The 19,933-nt window shown below is 34.8% G+C and overlaps 2 protein-coding genes across 2 annotated transcripts; one reads left to right on the forward strand and one right to left on the reverse strand.

Annotated features, from left to right (window-relative positions):
- Positions 1-18: 18 nt before the first annotated feature.
- Positions 19-13,556, reverse strand: LOC106105180 (GMP synthase [glutamine-hydrolyzing]). Its single transcript, XM_013285434.1, has 16 exons — positions 13,441-13,556; positions 10,980-11,102; positions 9,825-10,011; positions 8,925-9,042; positions 7,790-7,946; positions 6,916-7,059; positions 6,340-6,436; positions 6,046-6,134; positions 5,108-5,262; positions 4,502-4,682; positions 3,372-3,506; positions 2,691-2,862; positions 2,203-2,320; positions 1,928-2,042; positions 1,341-1,532; positions 19-1,047 (listed from the first exon to the last, which is right to left on the reverse strand). The coding sequence occupies exons 2-16, from the start codon at positions 11,079-11,081 to the stop codon at positions 946-948; spliced, it is 2,064 nt and encodes a 687-aa protein (XP_013140888.1). The 5' UTR covers positions 11,082-11,102; positions 13,441-13,556; the 3' UTR covers positions 19-945.
- Positions 13,557-13,954: 398 nt separating this feature from the next.
- On the forward strand, positions 13,955-19,823 carry LOC106105181 (26S protease regulatory subunit 7). Its single transcript, XM_013285435.1, has 10 exons — positions 13,955-14,133; positions 14,211-14,248; positions 14,399-14,572; positions 14,832-14,971; positions 15,721-15,889; positions 16,375-16,507; positions 17,339-17,465; positions 17,819-17,915; positions 18,941-19,149; positions 19,641-19,823. The coding sequence occupies exons 1-10, from the start codon at positions 14,061-14,063 to the stop codon at positions 19,783-19,785; spliced, it is 1,305 nt and encodes a 434-aa protein (XP_013140889.1). The 5' UTR covers positions 13,955-14,060; the 3' UTR covers positions 19,786-19,823.
- Positions 19,824-19,933: the final 110 nt, after the last annotated feature.

The raw sequence follows: 19,933 nt of genomic DNA on the forward strand, positions 1-19,933 counted from the left end.
ATAAAAACTTATTGAAAATAAAGCATAATATAATTTTTATTATGAAACTTCCAGTCAATAACACTGAACCATTCCATAAAACACCAATGTGTCTTTGATTTACAAGAATTATTTCAATCGACCTCGACGTGCGCAGTACTTGTGGGATCTTTATAATTTACACAGCCTTTTACAATAAATTACTATGTCGTTACAAAACTGATCAATGGAACTAAAGCCGCCAACCACCTTCAGTTTTACCGAACAATCGAAATGTACAGTTAAATCCGATCTGTAGACAAAATGTTAACTGTCAAACTACAGTTGTCTGCTCTAATTGTACAGTTCATGTGTTCAGTTAAAACTGAAGGTAAATAACGGACTTAAAATGACACCAGTACCTCGTGTCGCTTTATACCAATCTATTTACAAATTCATTATTAGGCAGTGATCCTATTTATATTACATTGGAAAATTTTATTTACAGTCTTACTTTAGCAAAACTATTGACAACAAAAACACCATTTACCAAGCTTCGAAATAATCGATAACAATTGTATTCGAATATCTAATATTCCACACGAAACGAAAAATTGAGTCAATTTACGTACTTCGCTATTAACATAAAAAACCCGTACTGAGGGCGTACAAAACTTTTCGTCCGTTTTTGAATTTAAGTAGCATAGAAAATAGACGAAAAACAATGCAAACCCCAAGCAAGCATAACGTAAGCTATACTAAAAATAATAATCGCAAACCAAGTTATAATTAACAAAAACGCCTTTATTTGATAATTAACAGAACAAGTCATAAGGCAAATATTTTCACATCACATTATAAAACCGTTCAATTACGTGAGAATGGGACCACTGCCTTAGAGTGCGTTCGTTCAGTAAAAAAATATATAAAAGACGTGTCGTGGTACGTCGTGACGTGACGTGATGTGACGTGACGCGTCACGTGCGATCATTCCCACTCGGTGGTGGCGGGCGGCTTCGGCGTCAGGTCGTACAGCACGCGAGAGATGCCCGGCACGCTCATCAGCTCCTTGCGCATCCTGTCCACAACCTGACAACAAACAAATACAATTTAAAATTTTTTAAACATATACAAAGAGACGTTTTTATCGCATCAGTGTGAAGTTCTAGAGGGCGCTGCGAATTAGCGAAGTTATAAAGGGCGTTATGAGTTAGCCAAGTTGTAAAGGGCGTTATGACTTAGCGAAGTTGTAAAGAGCGTTATGAATTAGCGAAGTTGTATAGGGCGTGATGAGTTACCGCAGTTATAAAAGACGTTATGAGTTAGCGAAGTTGTATAGGGCGTTGAGTGAGAGAACTTGTGAATGGCGTTGAGTTGCTTACGTCTTGCGGCATGGCGTCGGATCCTGGCAACGCAGCGACGCCCGTCATGAAGTCTCCGGTTAGGAAGGGGCGAAGCACTAGCGAGCGCTGGCAGGAGGGCGAGCGCAGCGCCGCGTCCCGGTCCAGGTGCACTGGCAGCAACACCACTGGCATCTGTGCGATGCGCGCCGCACACCCGCTAGATGTCAGCACCTACACACGAACATGCAAGACCGCTACACACTCTCTGTTCTGAACTGTATGAATTGTGCGTCTGAAATGTGCTTAGTTAGCCAGGCATAAAACAACGCGCTTTGATTTACTTTTATTGAATGTTTTAAAAATCAACTAAAGCTTTAAAACTTCCAAAGTTTATTTCGGATGCATATTTCCATTGAAATCGTGTTTATTTTGATGTCTGGAACAAGTTACTAGTTATTTTGTATTTTCTAAGAGATAAGAAAACGGTTGTTTTTTTAAATAATGGTTAACTTTTCCATAATGCATATAAGGGCCAAAATGATCACAAATGATCCCCTTTATCACCTCCTTAGCAGGAATATGTCAAATTACCAATAACCCTGTATAAATCAAAGTGAAATGTGTACCTGTGTGGCGAGGTCGTCAGCCTGACGTAGCGTGGAGACGACGTGCTGCGTGAGGAAGGTGGGAGTGATGTCTGTCACCTGCTCCTTTATTATACCGCCGAATGCGTAGCAAACCCTGCAGTACAATAGAGATGTTAGTAAAATAATGTAGTTTATGTATCCCTATAAATTATCTCTATAAATATATTTTTTCGGTAACAAGTTAAACAAACTATGCTAAAAATCAAATAGATACAAAATAATACGGGTGTCAATATATTTAAGTGGTACCACACCTGTTGACGTTGTGGCAGACGCGCGGTATGATGCGCGCGAGGTACTGCATGTCCTGCCAGTCGGGCGGGTAGCGCTCCGTCGACAGCGCCACCACATAACTGTACGTGCGCGCGTCGCCTGAAAACATCCATACATTTACCTCCATATGTACAGGCGGGGAACTTCGCTGTGTTCCACTTTGGTAAAATACTCTATTATAAGTAACCAATTAGCAGTGTGTTTATAATCTATGTATTGATAAAAAACTACATAAAAATAATAAAAAGGAGTGAGCAGTGTACCACGGACCGACCTTTTCGTACAGACTGTATAAAATTACATCGTATTAGTTATTGTCCCGCACTGTCTTATCAATGCGTACAAAACGTTCAAAGGACTAGATTTGAACGTAAAACACCGACAAACTCCCTAGTAGTACACATTTAAGGAAAAAGACACTTTTGTTAGGGATTAAAGTTTTTAAATACGTTTTAAAGTATTTATTTACCTTGTACGCCGACAGATCGCACCGGCAGCAGCGTGGCGGCAACGGGCGACTTGGAGGAGATGCGCTTCAGCTCCGCCTGCTCGGCCGGCGTGCTCGCGCCCGCCACGCGCCCCAGCAGCGCGTGCGACTTCACGCACATCGACGCATACTCCACCATTATCTTCACTATTACCTAAAAAACATTAAAAGCTGGTGACACAACAATTATGACGCACATTAAGGAATCTTGATACAAAACAGACGATATAACTCGTAAATAAAGATGCATGCGGAGCCTATTACTGGAGAAACCGTGTTCGAATTTGTATTGACAATATATAAGAATTTAACTTTTGATTGTCATCGACCACTGTCTATATTGATATTGTTTAAAAAAAATCTATTAGCAATACTAACAAAAGTAAGAAAAAGATAATTCAACTACATAGACTTACTTACTGCTAGATATTAGTAATAGATAAAATATATCTATTTTTTAAAAACAAATTGTCACTACTATGGTATAAAGAATAAAATTTGAAAAAATTATAGTTGACAGCCAGCCTAAAAATACATTTTATAATTTTCAACACATTACAAAAAGAGCTACATAGTTATACTAACATTTGTGGCTGTACGAGTGCGTTGCCTTTGCCTTTTGTCATTACAATTTCGATAGATGAAACATAGATTTCAGTATACCTGTGTCTCGGAGAAGTCCCGCTCCGCGTAGGGCTCCTCCTGGCAGAGCACGCGCACGGCGAGCCCCGGCCCGGGGAACGGGTGCCGCTCCACCAGCGCGCTCGGCAGCCCTAGCTCAGCCCCCAGCGCGCGCACCTACATATATACATCGTTTATTGAACTACCACTTGTATTGTGTGAAAGAAGGATTTGTTTTCAAAAATAAGAGGGGGCAAACAAGCGGCGAGAACACCAAGATGGTTAACAACGCCCATGGACATCCGCAACACCAGAGGAACTACAGATGCGTTGCCGGCCTTTGAGGAAATCATAGTATTGCTTAAGAAGGAAGTGGATTCAGATATAACGGCTGATAGAAATGTATGGAAGAGCAACACATTCTGTGCCGAACCTTTTTGGGATAAGGGCAAGTTGATAATGAACTTGCAAATCTAAATCTACAGTTAACCTTATAAACAAAATTAGAAACTTCATTTCTGTCTATACAAGTTGTTATACAATTCAGAAAACACAAATACTAGTCGCCCGCAACTTTGTCCACGCGCAATAGAAACAAAATTTAAAAGTATTCACATTCTTTCAATGTTTTAGTAAAAAAAATATTGAAATTCATGAAGCCATTTTAAATTATATGATAACTTCTTTTCGATTTTTTATATTTATACTAGTAGTAAGTATTTTGTAATATTTGTTAGACAGTTCGTATTTTGATTTTAAAAAAGTCATGATGACGTCACTGTGAGATTCTTTAAAAACCTTTATCTTTATAGTTATTGAAGGCAAAAGTAGTAGAAAAGGTAAGGAGTAAAAGGTTAGCATGTAATGGGCATGTTATGAGGAGATGAATCACATGTTACAAGGAGAACGTTAGTTATGAGTGTGGAAGGGTACATCGGTAGAGGTAGACCTAGAAAGAGATGGATGGATTGTGGAAAAGGTGACATGATCAAAAAGGGAGTGATGACAGATGACGTATGATAAAGTTATGTGGAGGACAAAAACCTGTTGCGCTGACCCTACGGGAGTAGGATAAAGTGATTATGATGATGATGATGAAGGCAAAACAAGCAAGCGGCTTCTTTAAATGCTTTCCTTCGCCAAAATAGCGAAGTGACTTGGTTCCACATTACCTCATCCTTGTGGAAGTCCTTAAGTGGTTCAACAACGCGGCCGCGCTGGCGCAGCACGCGCACCAGCTCCGTGTCGTTGTGGTGCGTCTTGATGGTGGCCGCGTTGCCGGAGCACAGCGCCGACGCAGACTCGATCAGATCCGGCCGCAGCGTGCCCTGCCCCAGCAGCACTTGATCCTCTCTAGTTACAATGGTATAAATTATATCCATATTCACCCATTTATATATGATAAATGGCTTTCTTGTCATATAAATGACAAGAAAGCTACGTATCCCTCGGGAACCGGACATTTCTCGGGCATGTAGCTTATCCCATGTGTCCTCCAGACTTTGTTTTATATCTGTGCCGAATTTCAATGAGATATGTTGTACCGTTGCAGAATGATCGAGTAACCATTAAAAAACTAAATTAATGAATCCCACGGGAACCGTAACTATTCCCGGGATAAAAATAGCCTATGTGTTCTTCCAGACTATGCTTTAAACGTATGCCAAATTTCATAGAGATCCGTTCAGCCGTTTAGGCTACAAACGCTTACAAACATCCATCCATCTAAACTTTCGCATTTATAATATTACTAAGTTAAAGGTAAGTTGATGACTGACTGCAGTTCGAGGTCGCGCACGGCCTGCTCCGCGACGCGTATGAACACGTCGCCGATGATCTTGCGCTTGTCCTCCGGCGAGGTGGTGTGGCAGAGCAGCGGCGTGTGCCGCGCGCGCCCGCCCGCCTCGCGCACGCTGGTACTGCCTTGACGGAACTGGAACACGTACGTACATACATACATATACATACATACATACATACATACATACATACATACATACATACATACACACATACATACACACATACATACATACATACATACATACATACATACATACATACATACACACATACAAAGTACACACATATATTTTATTTATATTTATTGAAAATTTTACAGAAAAAAATTAAACAGATGCACAAATATGGCCCCGCAAAAACCATATAATTGGTTTATCCGCGGGTGCGATGTTACAATATTACATATGTAGAATGTCGTAGTGGACTGTAGCATACTTGTACGACGTTTTTTTTTATATATACACACATACAAAGTACATATAGGGCTACATACAAACGAATTGGAAGCAACAATAATGTTGTAGTTAAACTATGTAGTTTACTTTGATTATTATTAGTTGTTGCTCGCGACTTCGTCATCGTGATATCGTAAATAGTAATAAACATGGTCTATGTTACTTACTATAACATTTAATAGTGAAAGATTTTTTAAAATAAGTTGTTTTTGAGTTATTTCAATATTTGCAAAATACATTTTTTAATAATTTTAACATAGATTTTAGTTTTTAAATTTAAAATAGGTTCAAGCAGATCAATTGCTCTTTGTCTCATAAGCACCTCTTCACCGCGGCCAATCGTCACCATCAGTGTCAAAATGGCGAAAAAAACGACACCTACCGAAATTTAAAGCCTGCCCATTTATAGAGACCAATGAAAGGGTCATTATCGTTAATTATTATAATTAGCTTGATACCTGATGTGCTGCGTTTATAACGTGTAGCCGCACGCCCAGCTCTCGCAGCGACCTCTCTACCTTTGCGCTCTCGTTCTTACGCATGAATCCTGTAAGTTTCATTAATTACTATATTATTTTGTCAATTTGAAATCTTACTAATATTATAAATGAAAAAGATGAACGGATCTGGATGAAATTTGTCATAGATGATAGTCTGAAAGAACACATAGGCTTCTTTCTTTTGACTTTAATTCCACGCGGACAGAGTCGTGGGCGAAAGCTAGTCTTTTATAGATATTTCCTAGTTATTACCGTTATCGATATGAAGTGCTATAACTTGGTCTTCACGTAGTGCTGTTCTTAGCAGAGCCGCGCACACTGTGGAGTCCACGCCGCCGCTCACTAACACCTACAGTAAAGTAAACATTTTAATATTTATATGATTAAAAACTGCTCCTAATGAAAGTAATAAATTTTTTTATCACGAAACTTCCCACGAATTTCACTAGTACTTAATAAATACAAAAATTGGTTCGAATAATGTTTTTTTTTAGAAAATACCGAAAGCATCAACGGATCTCGATTTAAATTGACATAGATACAGAATAACAGATAATTAATTATAATTTTTTTTCATGATTAAATTCCACGACGTTACTATCGCAGCAATTTATAATAGCTAATTTAAAAAAAAATTCTCATAAATAATCGAAATCGATTATGAATTTTCAAATTTAAGCTACATTGTAGTTTTTACAACATTTGCGTCTTGATTATAAAATATATTGAATATTAAATGTATTTCTGTATACTTAGAGTAAAAATTGCTGGACCAAGCCAAGGCCCACAAAGGGCTGTAGAGCTACAGAAGAAGAAGAAGATACTTACGAGTACTTTATGATCACCGACAGTTTCTCGTATGTACTGCACGCAGGCCTCGCGGCGCGAGCGCAGCGTGAACGTGCGCGTCAGGCCCGCGATGTCGAACAGGAAGTTTGATAGCATCTGCTTACCCTTAGGCGTTAGATCCACCTGCAATATATACAACAAAAGTAATTAGTAACCTATGTTAATATAAAGAAGAAAGATTTTGGTCTTGTGTGTTTGTAAAACTTAGTAGTTTTTGAGTTATTCCAATAATAACAAACTACGACCTAGTGGTCGATTTCAAAAATTCTTTTACCATTGTATATTTTTTTATTTTTTTTTATTTGACACGGACGAAGTCGCGACCAACAGTTAGTTACATTATAAAATGCAAATGTTAAATGGATGTTTGTTACTACGTATCTCCAAAAGCATAGATGCAGAACATAGTCTGGAAGAACATATAGGTTTTTTTTCTACACGTATACACACGGGGGATAACTGTTAGTAAAAAACAAGATAGTATATTCTATTACAAGCTAAAACAATTAATTACCAAACATTCCAAATATCTAACTAACATTATAAATGCGAAAGTTTAGATGGATGAATGTTTGTTAGAATTTGTAGCCTAAACTGCTAAAGGGATCTCGATAAAATTTACTTTTATATAATTATAAAAAAAATATTTAATTACAATCTGAATGTCTTCATAAACAATTTTAAAATGATAAGGACCTGTCCCACCAGAGCTCAGATAGCTTAAAAATGACGTCACTTTCAGATAAGGTAACAAAATCCGACATTTCCATAACATATTTTACACATTGGATTGTTAGATAATTTACAATTTGGGACAGGCCCTAAAAGTTATAAAATATATTAATGCAATAACCTCAGGATGGAACTGCACACCGTACAATCTCATCTGTTCATTGTATATTGCCGCTATGAGGTGGTTGCTGGAGTGCGCGCCCACACGGAAGCGCTCCCCCACCTTCTGCACAGAGTCCCCATGCGTCAGCAATACCGGCTGCAGCTTCTCCAGGCGGCTGAAATACATTTTTTTTTAATATCAGCAGATTTTTTGTTTATCTATCTATACTATTATAATAAAGCGTAAACACACACTTCTTTGTTGCCTAAGATCTAAGCGATTACAGTATATTTTTGAGTAATACTTTTTTTTAATAAAAAGCAATACACTTATGTCACGCTTTAGGCTATATATATTCACGCCAGTAATCTTAGGGGGTAAAAGTTTAGACAAAAACCCTAATGTGGGAAAGAGACCATAAGTTGCTGTCAACATTAAGGAAGCAAGATTGCCATAGTAAGGTAATTGGTATTTTGACATTTGCAATTGACAATTTGACAAATGCAAACAATAAATTGTTAATTTCATGCGGATGAAGTCACACAAGAACAACTAGTTTACTAATATTTCCTTTAACCATTCTAACTAAGCTCTGGACCTGTGCTAGGACGTGGTTTATAATAGGCGAATGGCGGGATCCGAACCCTAAACCGCAAGATCGGTATTCCGTACCCCAAACCATTAGGTTATTGGCATTTAAATGAGAAAAAGTAATCGTTTCGAATGGTCATTTACTAAACCATCGCAACCGTTTAGTCTAACTTTGATTCCTATGAGCTTATATGGAGGAGCGCAATTTACTCGATTTTTAGTTCTGAACTAAACTGTTGAATTTACTGCAAAATAATCGACAATCGCACAACCGTTGTGCGATAATTTAACCAAAGGTGTCCACCCGCTATAATAATACAAAGATTAAAAGACCTTGAAAGTTGGTCAAAATTTTTGTGACGTCAGATAATACACACACGAAAAACGTCACTCCTTTTATGTCTCATTTACAAACAAAACTGAATTTATTAAGACAGTAAATTATGTTAGATTAGATAATTTACGTTGCGAAATTATTTAAATACAAGAAAAACATATCTTATTATTCATAGGCAACAGAAAAAGCTTGAGAAAATACGATACTCTATCAAAATGTACTTACTTAAACAAGGGGCATGTGGTCTCAATTTCCACTTCGTACTGTCCGTCCTCGCGAGCCTCCTTCCTTAGCACGGAGCCACCGAACTCTTTGTTCAACATCTGCATGCCGTAGCATATACCTATAAACAAACATATCACCTATTATACAAAAATATATACTTAAATGTATTTAAAAACATAACCTTTTATCAAATAATCTAAATATGATATGTATTTAGTTTCACTGACATTTAGATTTGGTTAATGTTCAGTACGCAGTCCTTTATTATTGCATCAGAATACTAACTACACTGATACTTAGACCAGAAACGATTATAGTTAATTCAATTTTTTTAAGTTAAATACTGAAACGCATCTTAAATACTTCGCTTCGTGACACTTACGATCTGATATACATTAAAATTTTAAAGAAATTTGAAGTTTAAGTGGTCATCATTTAAGACTGATACATTTATATGGCGTTTCAGTATTCAGCCATCAGTTATACTTATCTAGTGCCTATGCTTAAGAGTGGGTACCTTTGACCAAACTATAGCACAACTTTGTGATTGTTTATTGTTTCAGCAAATTCAACTGTTTAGTTGCACAACTAAATCAAGTAGCTCCATATAATCTTATTGGAATCAAAGCGAGACTAAACAGTTACGATAGCTTAGTCAAAGCGCTGTAAGAAGGGAGTGAATTCACCAGCAATATAAAGGGTTTACTGGGGTTCTTCGGAGAGCTGGGTTGGCTGGAATAATCCATGTCCTGTTATCACGCAAAATACGCGCTAGCCGTGGAATTGCGAAAACCATAGCCCCTCCTACTACTACTACCAGGGAGTGAACTCAGATATAACAGCACTTATGGAAGAACACACTATGCCGACACCGTAGGGACAGGTTGATAATAAACCTACCTAGTACAGGTAGACCTATCTTGAATATATCCGCGTCATATCGTGGTGCATCCTCAGCGTACACGGAGTTGGGACCTCCTGATATGATGATGGCGCGGTATCCCGCCTCCTTGAGATGGTACGCCGGCGTGTCTAACGGGAGAATGTCCGATTCCACGCATAACTCACGTACTCGACGATCTATCACCTATTTACAAATAAAAGTTTAACTACAGAAAAAATATTAATCATCTTCAGTCTGTATAACATTATAAAAAGGAAAGATTTGTATATTTATATCATATGTATTGAAATAACTCAAAAATTACTGCGACGATTTCGAAAACTCTTGCACTACTAAAAAGCTATGTTATCACTAAGTAATATAGGCTATAAATTTATTATTTTTTTAAATTTCATGCGGGCGAAGTTCGAAGTAATAGCAAGGGTATCAACCAAAAATTAAGTTTTTATGATCTGGAGAACCCGAAAGGACACCAACTGCAAACTATTCAGTTTTGAGGCTATCTAGTTTTTACTAAATATTGCCAATCCCTTATTAAAGCCAGAATTAAATATAAGTACATACTATTTAACTACTAATTAAATACATTATTCCGATCTTGGGAACATAAATAATTATAAAGACAAAGGTCATTAGACCAAGTTGCCACAAATGTTTGTTGTAACAAGGTTAACCCTCTGGCCTAAATGTAAACATAACCCTTACAAACTTAACAACTGTGTAAACAAGAAAGTATTAAACAAAGTAGAATTAAATATAAAGCAATCATCACTTTTATACTTTTTGATAAAGAATATCTATACTAATATTATATGAAAAAAAAAGATTTGTATTTTTGTATGTATGGAACTAACTTAAAAACTACTGGATCTACTTCAAAAATTCTTTCAACATAGGCTGTGATTTTAAATTTTTTTAACTTAACTCGAACAAAGTCGCAAGCAACAGCTAGTAACAAAATAATTTGAACATATTTCAGTGCTGGAAATTCACAGAAGTTACTGATATTAATAATTTCTGGCTTAACTTCCTTGTTTTTATAATATGAAGAAATATGTCGAATTAATTAAAAATAAGTTACCAGTCCTTCATTAGTCTTATCTCCTGATAAGTTTTTTTTATATACATAAAAAAATGTAACATGGACATACCTTCCCATACTGAGATCCGGCATCCAATATGGCGACTTTATCTCTACCATGCGTAGACCCATTCGTACCGCGGTACTGTCCATCGGCGCTGGCAGTGTGCATCTCGCCAACTCGCCAGCAACACTGCACATTATAAAACCAATAATTTAAGTAACTTAAGAGTAAGCGGCCACCAGAAATGAATATGCACATTTTCAGATGGTTTGGCCATCTTCAATCAACAGAGTTTAGACAAAGAAAGAGGATATTTTCTTAACTATGCATCCCATCTCCTACCAAATACACTCCTTTTCAAACACTCGTGAAATTTTTTAGACATTATATTTAAAAAAATATTTAGCATATATATTCCCCCGAGCTACTATATCTACTTAAATAAACTAGGAATGGGTTTTAATTTTTTTATAAGACCAATACAAAGTAGTTATAAAGCATTTAAATTATGTACTTTTAACATTTTTTTCTATATATATGACAGTTCTAGAGACCATATAATCATATAAAACAACATAAAAAAGCACTAGCATTTCTCTATTGTGGGTGTAATACTATTAAAGTGAAATCCCTTAGTCATTCGATCGCTGTGTAAAAATAGTAGCAACAATTACTCAACCATTTAATCCTACATCATGCACACTTCTAAATCTTCTGTATGCAAGCAACTATCATAAAGATACCATATTGTTAATAATAAAATAAAATTCAAATAACAATAATAATCAAATCTTAGTAATCTCACTATTATTATAAATGTGAATGTTTAGATGAATGAATGGATGTTTGTTAGATTTTGTAGCCTAAACTTCCGAACGGTTCTCAATTAAATTTGGTATAGATGTAGAGGAGAGTCTGGAAGAACACATACTCTACTTACTCTTGTTTTTTTTTTTTAATTCCAAGTGGAAGGAGTTGCCGGCGAAAGCTAGTATTTCCATAAAAATGATTCCACATTTTGTTTCATATAATTAAATTTATTAATTTTGTATAATTACCGGATATAAAAAAAATGGTGCATAAATAGTGTAATACTATATTTTGGACGTAAAATAGTGTTAATAAAGTACTAATTATTTCAATAAAAAGTAAACAACACTTCAAAACAACAAACAAATATAAACCTAACTATAAAGACATTAAAGTATAAAATACAATAGCAAATAATTTTACACATCCAAGACAAAAAAAAATAATTCCATGTCACCAGTAATAAATGGACATACCTTACTGAAGATATTTTTAAAAATGTTCATCACAACAATAACACAATAAAAAACCCAAGAGATGCATTGAACTTGGAGATAATGACATTTTGAACTAACACTGTTTTACCAAATGACAGAATAAACAACTTTCACACAACACTAATAAAAAATAATCTCTTAACAAATTACTGGAGTAAAATTTTTATGTATAAAGACAAGTGTTGTTCACACTAGAGACTTCAGTATGGTTATTTATAGAAAGCATCCTAAATGCATGAAGCATGCACAAGTGTAGTGTGGATCAAACATTGGACAAATGTTTTTGATAGTTGGTTGTTGGAAGGCCAATGTTGTTGTTTTTTGTATGGTCATTGTGTAACCTTCACATCTTTTACATAACTTTTTATACTAAAATATTAATTTAATGAATGATATTATTCTAATAAGAATATTTTAAACATTATTTATGTTTGACTTGTAATATGAAGTAAAATTTCAGTATTATTTTCATTAATATTTATTTAAACCTCAATGATTTTGAATGTTGAGTCTACATACCTTATTAAACAAATGTTAGAAGTCAACTGAAATCTTCCATACAATCAATCTTGTTACAAATTTGAACTTTTAACATTTTATCATAATATCAAGAAAGGTTATAAAAATATAGTTATCACAGACATTGGGTCATTTGTCTAATAGCAAATAAACCTTGAAAATGATGTAATCTAAACATATTGCTTACAAGCGACATAAAAATTAAATAAACCGCCAAATCTAAAAAGACGAGTTTTAATATTCTAACAGAGTATTCAAATACCAACCTTTTTCAAAATACAAAACATTACAATATTATAAAGAGAAAAACTGAATTGAAATTCATCATGTACAAAATGGATAGATATTGGAGATGAAAAGATATCTTAACAGATAACTATGAGATAAATCCGATCATTCTTATAGACATTCTCAAAAGAAATGTTACGTTGTATGAAGACCGGGCGATACCTCGTTGTGATCTCAACACTATACAAATATAGACGTCAGCAAGGACGGTCATCCGTAAGTTTACTACAATAAATATGAAATAATTCCAGCTTCTACTTATGTCTAAAATGCACGTAATGCAATCCAAATTGCAAGTAAAACCGGGGTTTGACATTACTTACATTCTGGGTCATGATGAGGGAAAAACTTTTGTATAGCTAATAACACTTACCACCTTGAATATAGCAAATATTTGTTAAATTATTTCTCACCTAAACTTGAATATTCTGGATTTCAAAAGCAATTATTCATTAAAAACACGAAAAAATGTGTTTCTCCATTCAGCACTACGAATACAAAATTTTAGTACTGAAAAAGACCGCGCGGTGGCTCTCGAATAGGATTTGTCAATGCGTTCAATTACATTTTAATTACAAACGAAAATTAAATTATAAGTAAATATTTAGTCCGGTAAAATTAACTTGTAAAGTAGTCAGAAACATATTAAACATTATTTGAAACAGTATCTAAAAATTAGATATTATCAACAAGATAGATATGGGAAAAAAATTAAATGAAGAAAAAAGAAATGATTCGCTTGTCTGCCACTGCTTCTACAACTCACTAGACGAAGTTATCCAAAAATTTTATTAAATAATTAGAATAGAAATGAAACGCTTTGTGCTTTAATAAGACGAAATTGAATTTTTATTTGCAAAAAAAATATTAATTGAATCTGTAAATTAAGTTTATATACTCTGTGGTTAGTATATGACAATTCATGAAAATCATAATCGATTTTTACTCTGCGTTCATGAATTTCGTTTTCTTAGTTTATAAAAGTAAAATATAAATTTATTTATTATTTGAAAAAGAAACTAATAATATAAAAATGCCAGATCATTTAGGAGACGATATGAGAAAAGTGAAAGATGACAAAGAAGAACCAGAAAAGGAGATTAAATGTAATTCGGTTCTTTATAATTTCTAACCCTTTGTGTGAAATTTTCATTTGGTTTCTACAACTTTAGTTTGTTTTCAGCACTGGATGAAGGAGATATTGCACTTTTAAAATCATATGTGAGTATTTAACTTTAAATTCACTATAAAGAACATTTGTTTTGGGAGTGTAATGACTTAGCATTTTCACTTCGGACTTACTTTACTTACAATTGTAAAGTGAAAGTTTGTATAGAATGACAAATTACCAGGAAAATTTATAATTTCTAGGGTCAAGGACAGTACACTAAGATAATCAAGGAAGTTGAAGATGGTATTCAAACAGTGATGAAGAGGGTCAATGAACTAACAGGTATCAAGGAATCTGACACAGGACTGGCACCTCCGGCATTATGGGATTTAGCTGCGGACAAACAAACATTACAGAATGAACAACCTTTACAGGTAGGAATCTTATACACTTTTATCTTAGGACAGTGCCAACATGGCAGGGGTGATGAACCAATGGTGTGCACATTATGATGGCATATGACACAATATTTTAGACATGTGTATTAAAAAAATTGTAGTTGATATGTGAGAGTTGAACATAAGCTAGTTTTTTATTATTTTGCATCTATCCTTATTAAATATTTCTTTAGGTAACACCAGGTAGGTTCCATATTGATAGGTAAAATTTGATATTTCATTACTGTTTTTTTAGGTGGCAAGATGCACAAAAATCATCAATGCAGACTCCAATGATCCAAAGTATATTATCAATGTTAAACAGTTTGCCAAGTTTGTGGTTGATCTGGCAGACTCTGTCGCTCCTACTGATATTGAAGAGGGTATGAGAGTAGGGTTGGTATTTTATTTACTTAATGAGCAGCAATAGGAAATTGTAGATTTTAGGATTTTACATCCTTACGATTTTTTTTTTACATAAATGCAGAATGTAATATACTCTAGTCAACAGCACACTAGGCACATTTTTATCTTGCTGATATGTTGGGTGAATCTAAGCAAGTAATTAATTTGTTTAAGACTAGCTTTTGCTGGCAACACTGCAAAAAAATTCTAGTAAGTAGCCTACGTGATCTTCTGGACTGTTTTAAATTTGACCAAAACTCGTCTTGATTGATTGAGTTGTTTTGGAAATACCTTCTAACATCCATCCATATAGACTTTCATATTTATCATATTAAGATTATTTGTAACATATAAAAATATAAATATTTTATATTAAATATTAGTATAGATGAACTATGATTATAATTCTATGATTTGCAATGTTGTGTAAGTAATAATAATACTTAAAATATATTATTGGGAATGAAATTGGAAAGTAGCTTCCTAGTTTTGGCGTTTTCTGTCACACTTTCCCAAAATGAATGTGTTCAATATTTTTAAATATCGCAATATTCTGTATGAGCAATTATTTATACATGCGAAACTTTGTATGTTGTTAAGGGTATCTTCTAAACGAAATGTAGAGCATAATCTGGAAGAACATATAGACTAAATATTTTTTTTTTGATTCCGAGCGGACGTAAACGCGGGTGATGACTAGTCTTAATAAAGAATCCAGTAAATAATAAAAATATTTTTAGAGTTGACCGCAACAAGTATCAAATCCACATTCCACTACCACCTAAGATAGATCCAACAGTCACAATGATGCAAGTGGAAGAGAAGCCTGATGTGACATACAGCGATGTGGGTGGCTGCAAGGAACAGATTGAAAAGCTACGGGAAGTTGTTGAAACACCATTATTACATGTAAGAATAAATTGGAATAATGTAATTGGATTCAGATATGACGGCTGATAGAGATGTATGGAAGAGCAGCACTTACTGTGTCGACCCTCCGTAAGGGATAAGGGCAAGTGGATGATGAAGAATAAAGACGTACTAGTAGATAATTATATCAAAATATTTATTTTACCAAACTAATAGCTGTGATGAAGGATTATTTTGATTATTTTTAATTACTGAAGTCAATGTTAAACTATTCCCTTCACAAATCCGTTAACATTCTGATAGATGTCAAAATATTAATGAAATTTGAAGTTTAAAGATGGCTTTATTATTAAAGAACTTGTGAAATATTTAACTAGTTTCAATACTGTACTGTTAGTTGCTAAAATTTTATTTAATGCAGGTACCAATACATATTTTTAGCTTATCGGAGCGATTTGAATTAGGGCTGTAGTACTTATATTTCATTTTTTTTAAATACATTGCACATTGTTTTTTTTTTACAGCCAGAGAAGTTTGTCAAGTTAGGTATTGAGCCGCCTAAAGGTGTTTTACTATTTGGACCTCCCGGCACGGGTAAGACTCTGTGTGCCCGAGCTGTCGCTAACAGGACTGATGCCTGCTTCATCAGAGTTATTGGTGAGTTAAAACATAATGCCTAATCATAATAAAACTTTATTTCGAGAATATTTTGTTTGTAACACTTATAACTAGTTAGTAGATAAAAAAAAAATTAAATACTCTCTTTAATTTCATGGCAATACAAAGAAATAAACTCGCTTTCTATTTAGGCGTCACTTAAGCTTAAGATCGAATATCGTATGGCAACCTGTTATTGTTACAAACCTATAGTATAGCATTTATTGCGTTGGTTTGATAGTTTTCAACCTAATTGCATTTTTTTGGAGAGCAAAGTAAGAGTCCAATAGTATTGTTGGATATCTGATTAGCTCTCCGAGAGTAATGTATTTCAAGAAGGTAATAACTTTGTTACTAAAGTTGAATGACAAAGAAATATTCATTGAAATACAAATTATTTTATACTAGCTTTCGCTCGCGACTTTGTGTTCTTCCAGACTATCCTACGTCTATCCTAAATTTCATCGAAATCCATTCAACTGTTTAAGCTACAAACTCTAACAAACATCCATCCACCCATCTAAATTTTCGCATTTTAAATTTGACTAAAAATATTATAGATGTCCCTTAGTTTGTCATTTTAGTGATTAAATAATTATGACTGTTTTAAGACTTGTAAATTCGAAAAACTATGAAAAAAATTCAATTACATAATTTACTAGTGTAAATGGTAGTTTTTGTTAACAAAGCATCTTTATTTGGAATACATTACTAATATAAATGCAAAAGTTTATATTGATTGATTGTTAGAAGGTGTCTCTTAAACACATAAGTATACTTTTCTTCCAAGTGAAGATGTGGGCAAAAGTTAGTTATTTATATTCTATCCAGGTTCCGAGTTAGTGCAGAAGTACGTAGGAGAAGGCGCTCGTATGGTCCGCGAGTTGTTCGAGATGGCGCGCAGTAAGAAAGCCTGTCTCATCTTCTTTGATGAAATCGACGCTATCGGAGGTGCTCGGTAAGTAAATCAATATATTATGTAAAAAAACTAAAATAGACATGTACTTGTGTAACATAACTTAAAAAAATGTAAGAACTACTTGAAATGTAATACTAGCTGTTGCTCGCGACTTCGTCCACATGCAATTAAAAAATATAGGCTATGTTACTCCCAGATAAATTATGTTTCTAACGGTGTAAGAATTTTTGAAATCGACTCAATAGTTTTTGAGTTATTTTAATACATACAAAAATACAAATCTTGTCTCTTTATAATATAAGTATAGATAAAACAGTATGTGACTTTAAAGCTCAAACTAATCTACATTAAGGGTTAGCCTTAGTGATAATCATATTTTTTTAAATCCAAAGGTTTGACGATGGCGCGGGCGGAGACAACGAGGTGCAAAGAACTATGTTGGAACTCATCAACCAATTGGATGGCTTCGATCCTCGCGGGAATATAAAGGTGAGTACTAGAAAAGCATAAAAACCATGTACGTTTTAAATTTACAGTTAACCAAGATAGGCGTTACTAGCGAAAACACGTGTATTTCAACAAATATTAATTATTACGCAGCAAATATGGACATACAATATACAACCATATCCTATACTTCTTTTTCATGTTAATTTCAAATATACACAGAAATGAGTATTATTCAAGTTATTTTAAACATAATAAAAGGTGTAAATCGCAAAATTATTTCTTACAATAGTCTACGTACGTCATTCACTTATACTATAAGTCCATCTTTCTTTGGTATTCCAGTAGTTTACTTTTTCTTTGGAGAGTAAAGAAAGAAAGCAGTTTAAAAGTATTGACTGATTTCTGATACAACTTTCCTATAAAAACTGTCGCTGCTTTGAACAACTTTGTTGCTAAAAAACAAGCAATAAAGCTACACATTGCAGTACATATTTATTCATGAAGCATTACAATTAAAAAAATAGTAAAAAATGTAGCCTGTCATTCAATGATAAATTAACTTTCTAATGGTGAAAGAATTTTTGAAATCTGTGGAGTAGTTTTTGATTTGATTAATTACATATAAAAATAAATTCTTATAAATTAGTATATAAAACAGTTTGTCGTCTTTTAGTACCTAGTTATGGTAAAGAAGGGTGTCGTGAAAATTTTACCCAGGGCGTTTACAATTTGAGCGTTGGTGGCTCAGTGGTTAAGGCACTTGACTTGTAATCTACAGGTCTTGAGTTCGAATCCCGCCATGTACCAATGTGATTTTCGATTTTTCGAATTTTCATATGTACATAATTTACCCGACCTTCTTACGGTGAAGGAAAACATCGTGATGCAACCTGCACATATCGGCGAAGGAATTCAAAGATATGTGTGAAGTCAACCAACCCGCACTTGGCCAGCGTGGTTGACTATGGCCTAGTCACCCTAACTTTAGGGTAGGCTCCGAGCCCCTCGGTGGGGACGTATAGTGAGCTGGTGATGATGATGTTTACAATTTAATCATTATATAGGTTTTGATGGCAACGAACCGTCCGGATACTCTGGACCCGGCGCTGATGCGACCTGGGCGTCTGGACCGGAAGGTGGAGTTCGGTTTGCCGGACCTGGAGGGGCGCGCGCACATCTTCCGCATCCACGCTCGCTCCATGAGCGTCGAGAGAGATATACGCTTTGACTTGCTGGCTAGACTCTGTCCTAACTCCACGGGGGCTGAGATCAGGTAACTGCAACTTCACATTGTTATGTTTCATAAATCTTACTTCTTACTAATATCATAAGTGCGAAAGTTTAGATGTGTAGATGGATGTTTGTTACAATTTGTAGCCAAAACTGCTGAACACTGCTGTAGAACATAGTCTGCAAGAACACAGAGGCTTTTTAATAAGTTTTTTTTTAAAATTCCGCTTGGACGGACTCGAGGGCAAAAGCTTGTTAACACTAAATTACTTATTAAGGATTCGCTTAGTTACTGCGAGTCAATCAAAATTTCAATATTATTTAGATTTGCAGTAAAAGTGTTGAATTGTTTTAATTTACTTTTCTCTGCTGTCTCTATGACAGCTGTCAAATGTGTCTTATTAAAGATAATTTATTGTAATCAATTAAAACAATGTTAAAGCACATATATCGTATTTTCTCCCTAGAGCGGTAAAAACTGCCATTTCAGTGAGTTACGTATATTTAATGAAAATCTGATTGTCCGTGTATCAGGTCTGTATGTACGGAGGCGGGCATGTTCGCGATCCGCGCGCGCCGCAAGGTCGCCACTGAGAAGGACTTCCTGGAGGCTGTCAACAAGGTCATCAAGTCCTACGCTAAGTTCTCAGCCACGCCGCGTTATATGACTTATAATTAAAATGTAAAAACTTTTTAAAATAAAAATTGTCCATTCTGTATTGTACTTGATCTATGCAATAAACAGATAGGTGCAAATTTTGGGGTCAACATTTTAATGTCTGTCATCTAAACATCAACATTGTGATTAAAAATTTTATAGTACTATG

Source organism: Papilio polytes, unplaced genomic scaffold, assembly GCF_000836215.1.
Source record: "Papilio polytes unplaced genomic scaffold, Ppol_1.0 DF823177.1, whole genome shotgun sequence".
Classification (NCBI taxonomy): domain Eukaryota; kingdom Metazoa; phylum Arthropoda; class Insecta; order Lepidoptera; family Papilionidae; genus Papilio; species Papilio polytes.

Coding starts and splice junctions, on each gene's coding strand:
- LOC106105181 (XM_013285435.1), top strand. CDS start 14,061: ATGCCAGATCATTTAGGAGACGATATGAGAAAAGTGAAAGATGACAAA. Junction 14,134..14,210: donor ACCAGAAAAGGAGATTAAAT/GTAATTCGGTTC, acceptor GTTTGTTTTCAG/CACTGGATGAAGGAGATATT. Junction 15,890..16,374: donor TTGAAACACCATTATTACAT/GTAAGAATAAAT, acceptor TTTTTTTTACAG/CCAGAGAAGTTTGTCAAGTT.
- LOC106105180 (XM_013285434.1), bottom strand. CDS start 11,081: ATGCACACTGCCAGCGCCGATGGACAGTACCGCGGTACGAATGGGTCT. Junction 10,012..10,979: donor CCGGATCTCAGTATGGGAAG/GTATGTCCATGT, acceptor ATTTGTAAATAG/GTGATAGATCGTCGAGTACG. Junction 9,043..9,824: donor GATAGGTCTACCTGTACTAG/GTAGGTTTATTA, acceptor GTTTGTTTATAG/GTATATGCTACGGCATGCAG.